The 6,259-nt window shown below is 30.2% G+C and overlaps 1 protein-coding gene across 2 annotated transcripts; it reads right to left on the minus strand.

Moving 5' to 3' along the window:
* Positions 1-1,459: 1,459 nt before the first annotated feature.
* On the minus strand, positions 1,460-4,639 carry LOC112691646. 2 transcript variants are annotated; one of them, XM_025565986.1, is made up of 7 exons: positions 3,935-4,639; positions 3,426-3,600; positions 2,849-2,892; positions 2,723-2,786; positions 2,521-2,651; positions 2,317-2,421; positions 1,460-2,051 (listed from the first exon to the last, which is right to left on the minus strand). In XM_025565986.1, the coding sequence occupies exons 1-7, from the start codon at positions 3,983-3,985 to the stop codon at positions 1,875-1,877; spliced, it is 747 nt and encodes a 248-aa protein (XP_025421771.1). In that variant the 5' UTR covers positions 3,986-4,639; the 3' UTR covers positions 1,460-1,874. The 2 variants fall into 2 exon arrangements, with proteins under 2 accessions (XP_025421771.1, XP_025421769.1); XM_025565984.1 differs by having other exon boundaries at positions 1,462-2,051; positions 2,521-2,657; positions 3,935-4,626.
* Positions 4,640-6,259: the final 1,620 nt, after the last annotated feature.

Below are 6,259 nucleotides of genomic sequence, written 5' to 3' on the forward strand. Positions count from 1 at the left end.
TTTATTAAAACAAGATATTTAAGATTCAATAAGAAATATTCATGATTTAAATCATTCCTATTATAATTATGCTTCTTTTATTTTACATATTTTGGTATAATTACATATTTTTACGTATTTTACTAATTTGTAAATATTTTTAAGTATATTTTATCATTTTATCATTCATACGTTTTCAAGCCATTTTGCGGTGGACAAAAACATCTATTTTTCGGTGTATTGTCGATTTAATTATTATTTTTAAACATTAAATATAAATTCATCTATTATTATTAGCCAATAGATATTATGAATTAAATAATTATTAACTGACGCTCATCGTGGAGCAAATATTTATTAGTTAAAGTTACCTTTAGTTTTATAGCCCTAATCTTATTATCTTTTTATAGATATAATAGATATTTTAATAAAGTATACATTTATATACAATTAACAATTAATGATAAGCGATAGCAATATATTTTTATAGTAAATAATTGGCCGTAATCGTATGTACTTACACAAATTTCAAAAATGTCAAATATTAGTTAAAGTATTTTGTCCAAAGTTTCTCGGTAGTTATTGAATTTCCAAACGAGACGTTAAAGAGCGCTGTTCAAGTTTTACTGTGTGTTACGTGAAAAATTAATGACATAATGAGTGGCAGACACCCTTCTAAAAATTTAGAGTTATCGCCTTCTGATATTATGCGCTTCAAATATACTCCAATTACATCGGTTGATGTGAAACGATCATTTAACCGTTTTAAAAATATTTTGAGACCTAATAGGTGACATTTAACATGCGAATATTTAAAAGAAATTGTAATAATTCAATGAAACAAATAATTTTGATAATTTAATAATTGTATATTTTTTTTTAATTAAATTTTTTTCCCCACTTATTTGGATATTTTTAGTACATATTTTATAAATTATACTTCCATATTACATATTTCTGTATTTGTATTACATATAAATCCGTTCCCTAATTATTAAAAATTGTTTTATCATTCGTTACACATATCAACATTTATGTAAGTAAGTAACTGAAAACTGAGAATATTGTGGTAACAATTGTATATTTTGTGCTAATCAAATTTTAAGTACCTATTGATAAAATCTATTTCATCATATTATTATTTATTATTAATAATTAAATAGCAATTGAGAAGAGAAATAAACAGGAATTTATCTATTCTAAAATGTAATACTTAAAAATATTTTACTTTAACATACATTAAATATTTCTTTTAATTTAATTTTTATAAAATATCTTACAATAATTATCTGGTAGTATAAATGCAAAACAAAAACTTAAATATTTATGCATAAAGCGTACAATTATAATTGTATAACTTAATGTATGTAAGTTATTAATAATTACAAGTTTCTAACACCAATAATATCAATTTAAATCAAAATCAATATATTACTGCAATATTAGGATAACATAAACATGAATCGAAATCGAATCATTATAAATGGGTGCAAATAATCATCAATATTTAAAAATGGCGCAAACCTTTTACTTAATAGCAATGATATAAATTTCACATTGTTATAATCATCTTAACAACACAATATCTAGTAATAAAATTTATTTATGACCATTGAAACATTTTTGATATTTAAGTTAATAAAGCTAATAAAGTAACACTCCTCAGTTAAAGGTTTCTGTCGAAAAATAAACAATGAGCAGAAAATGTATTATTGAATAACCAAAAAAAAAAAAATCTCTTGATATAATTAATATATATTTTTATGAAGCTACTTATTCGAATAACTATAAGCTAATGAATACATTTATTTTAACAAATTAACATAGTAATGAATAACAAATTAAGAAAGTAGTTAAAAAAAAAAAAATGGTACCGATCAAATCTTCTATGAAAATTACGGACTTGTTGACTCATCTGCATCGCTGTCTATAATATTCACTTGAAGTGGTTTTAGTTCGTTTTCATCATTTTGATCAATTATCATAGGATGAATGCTTTCATCACTAGTACTTTCCAGTAGACCACCACCATTAGCATTACTGATATTATTTAATTGCATTTCAGCTATTATCTAAAATAATAATTACATTAAATAACTAGCCACAACTATACTATCTTTAATCGTGGTAATAATGTTGAAATGTAATATTAATTTATTAATCAATTTAATAACTTGAGTTATTAACAACTGAATGTCTCATCATAATTAAATGTACTACATTATAGTTATAGCTATTTTTGTCAATAAAATGAACCTAACCTACCTAGTATACCCATATTAGATTAATGGAATTTGTATTTAACATTATCCGTTCAATTAATATATTTTTTTTTACCTGAGTATGCATGTTTCGGAAGTTTGAAAGTTGTTCTTTCAACGATTTGTTTTCCATATGTAATGTGTTGATTCTAACGTTACATTTGGAAATTTGATTTAAAAGCTAAAATCGAAAATAATTTAAGAGGTAACAGTTATCAAAAAAAAAAAAAAAATGTAGGTACACAACGTGTACTACACATAGTGTGAGTATTCAACTTGCATCATAAATACGAGTATTAGAGACTTGTTGGCATGATGTATTTTGGTTATCCAGAAGCTGTTTTTCAAGATCAACAATTTTGTCTTGAAGTAATCCGTTGTAGATTTTTAATGTGTCTGACGAACATGCATCTAAAACTTAACACAATCATTTGTGATAAATTTAAAATTTGTATTTAAGTCTTGTGCTAATATTTACTTACCGGTACATGGCTGTGGTACACATTGAGGTCTGTTATTAATCGAGTCTTTCAATCGTATATTTTCCTTAAAATTAATCAAATTAAATAGTCATACTTAAGTTCCGTAAACATTTTCATTATAAATACCTTTTTCACATCATCTAATTCAGTGCTTAGCAAATTAATTTTATCTGTAATGTAGGATTAAAATTAATACAGTTATCAATTATAAACAGGTAATAATGAGTGTGAAGAAATGGTTACATCGAAGTATTATTTTAGAAATGATATGATTGGGCCGTTCCGGTGAATGGAGGGTAGGGGCTACAGCTCGATAATTTAAATTTAGTCGGCAAATGAAAAAAATTTATGGATCTGAAATCTTTTGAATTAAAAACAACTCTATTAATTAAAATAATTGATAAATAATCGTGAACAATCTAAAAATGTGTAGATCATATTATATTAATTTTGTTTTGCTGTGAAATTGTTAACAATCTGATAATTTTAATTATTTGTGTATCCTTAAAATATAATTGGTTATTTAGCCATGATCAAATGACAAATAAGTAAGCATAATCAAAATATTATTTATGGAAATAAAAGTACAAATACCCGATACGAAAACATTAATATATATACTCAATCAAATACATCTAATACAGTTAAAAATGTACAGTATCTCGACGTTTAATAATTTACCGAATCTCAAAAAACGGCTCACCCTTGTATTTATCCAAAGTGTCAAGCATTGTCCGCTGTTTTTCGTTCACTCTCAACAATCTGTCATTGGACTCGTGCAGAAGTTTGTTAGAGTCTTCGAGCATTTTTATGTCTTTTTCCAATTTTTGCTGTTGCTTTTCGTTCTGCATTATTGCTTGGGTCATGTTGACGAATAGCTATCGACGAAAACAAACGTGGATTAATAATATTTAGGTAGAAAATGCGCGAACACGCGGTACGACTGAGCACTAGACAAGTGGTGTTGGAACGATACGATTATACCAATATTGAGTCATTCAATTACAATCGTTTCGCGTGAATTCGAATCGCACACGATTTTACATTTCGGTTTCCGTCGAAGAACGTACGTTCGAAAATCAGACGTTGTAGGATAGTACCCAATGTTCACGGTTGGATGTCATATACTTGTATTCAATCGCATCGCGCCGAACAACGCGGGTGTCAGCATCGTATTATTATCAACGGTTTAGTATAACGCAAATATCTTACCCCTTTTATCGTCTCGAAGTTTTCTTCCATCTCACGGGACTCGGCCGACATGGTGGTTGCGGATGAATGTCGCGGCGGCGGCGATGGCGGCGCCGTGCAGCAGCGTTTTTACGAGAACCGGGAACGGAAAGGAAAATTAGAAAAAGAAAAAAGAAAAAAACGATCTCCGTGCGGGAGCGCTGAGGTAGGTACGTGAAAACGACGACGTGACCAGGCGAATAACAAGTTGCGACACGCGGACGTCGAACCGCGCGCGAGGATAATATTACGAAAACCTTTCGAGCGCGCCCCTACTCAAACGGTTCTAAAACTCTGCGGTCGTCGTACGTTTTCCTCCGGGCGAAACCCGTTTTTTCGTTCCGCGGCGGGCACGCGCACTCGGAGCGTTGCACAACTACGACCGGCGGCGGCGGGTGTTCGACTAGCGGAAAACAATCGTCGACGACCGTGTGTGTCTCTCTGGTCACGGGCGACGGACCGTCGAGTTAGCGGCGGCGGCAAACGAAAGCCTAATAATAATGGTAATAACAACAATAACAACAACAACAACAACAAAAACAAGAGAGCGCGCTCCCGGGCTGGTGCGGTGTGAACACTCGCGTACACGCGCGACGAGCGCACTCCGGACCAATATTGTCCACCGATTACGTGCCGTCGTCGAAGCCGAGTTTACACCGGAGCGCGAGAACGGCTTTACCGCAGGCCTAACCGTCCACGAACCGTTGCTCCTGGTAAGCTTTCCACTTGTCCGCCGCGTTTTCGGCGCCCCACGACACTTCGAACGGACCACGGCGCTACCACGGTTACGCTAACCGCGGTTACAACACAAGCGTTTGCGCCAAAGTCCGGTTATAAGACACGTTGGTTTACGACCGGATTCATTTTCCGTACACGCGCGTTGTACACCGTAATACACCGAAAATCTATTCAGACACCGATAAGAATAAACTCGACGGTTTAATACATTTTCTTTTATTATATATAGACTATCAAAAAAAAAAAAAAGTATCAGGATCATCGCGAAAAAAAATTTAAACATATAAATAAATAAACATGTAGTTTACGAATAGAAATTAAATGAAATAAATAAAAGTTTAGCCTGGAGTATTATTACATTTGCATAGTAAGACTGGTTTCGAATTAAAAGTTCATCATCAGGTAAATACAGAGTTAATAAAATTGCGACCGAGTATGAAAAAAGGCTAAACTTTTATTTATTTATTTCTATATAAAAAAAATATTTGTTTATTTCTTTATATATTTTGTATTTGTCTGAGGCGTTAAAATGTGTTTCGATATAATACATATTACAAAATAAGTAAATTTTAAAAAGCCATTTATAACTATGTAAAAGTTTATTTTATTTTGTAACTTTGATCAGTATAAGAATTTCAGTTAACTATTCTACAAAAAGTATTAATATATAAATATTAATATATTTTACTGAAACTAGTGATTTTTTACTCGTTTCCTTTTACCTGCGCTGTCCTTATACATTACTAACAATCACCCGTTTGATATTGTGTATTCTATTAATATTAATTCTGAATATAATTAATTAAATTAATTAATTTTAGTACAACAAAGTAAACAAAAAAATATAACTAGGCCCATATTGTGACAGTAAATTAATTAATAAATATACGAGTATTTAAGTAATGATTAATATCAAACCACATTTGCTCAAACTGAGGACTATGTCCTTTCCTATTCACAATATGGTGATAATATGTTATTTTATGTATTATAATCACAAATTTATTTTATTCGTTTAAAATTCAACCTATTTCAATTTTTTTTTCTCTCCGAGTAACTTATAAATAACTCTACAAAATTGCTATTTAAGAATCAACTGCATCTAGTGAAAAGTCGTTTTCAAATTTGAAAAGAATAAAAACATACTTGCGATACATAATTTCACAAGTAATTCAATATTGGTTAATTTATTATTTTTTAATTATGAATTTTTAAGTTTTTTTTTTCTTTTATACAAGGGTGGTTAAATAGTTGAGCTATGCTAGAGCTTAGCTGTCCACAGAGAGTTTATAATTGATGTCAATGAAGTGATTGACGAACTTAGTTTAAAGAAGAGGCGCTTAGATCTTTTATTATAAATAAAAATAATAATAATATTGTAATTTATTGTAATACAGTCAATTCGCGGTATAACAAAGTTCGATATAACGTATAAAACTGCCGGACCCTTGAAAACCTCGTGCTATAACAAAAAATCAAATGTATTTTGGTCACCTCGATATAACGAAGATTTTTTAGCTTAAGTTCACGCAATGTAACGAATTTTTACAATTTTGGAGATTGATACTG

The sequence above is a fragment of the Sipha flava genome, unplaced genomic scaffold, assembly GCF_003268045.1.
Source record: "Sipha flava isolate LNK unplaced genomic scaffold, YSA_version1 65_pilon_pilon, whole genome shotgun sequence".
Lineage (NCBI taxonomy): Eukaryota > Metazoa > Arthropoda > Insecta > Hemiptera > Aphididae > Sipha > Sipha flava.

Excerpts from the sequence above, each read along its gene's own strand:
- LOC112691646 (XM_025565984.1), bottom strand. The coding sequence starts at position 3,985 with ATGTCGGCCGAGTCCCGTGAGATGGAAGAAAACTTCGAGACGATAAAA. Across the intron at positions 2,893-3,425 it reads CACTTTGGATAAATACAAGG|ATAAAATTAATTTGCTAAGC; the intron begins GTGAGCCGTTTT and ends CCTACATTACAG. Across the intron at positions 2,787-2,848 it reads AATTAGATGATGTGAAAAAG|GAAAATATACGATTGAAAGA; the intron begins GTATTTATAATG and ends ATTAATTTTAAG.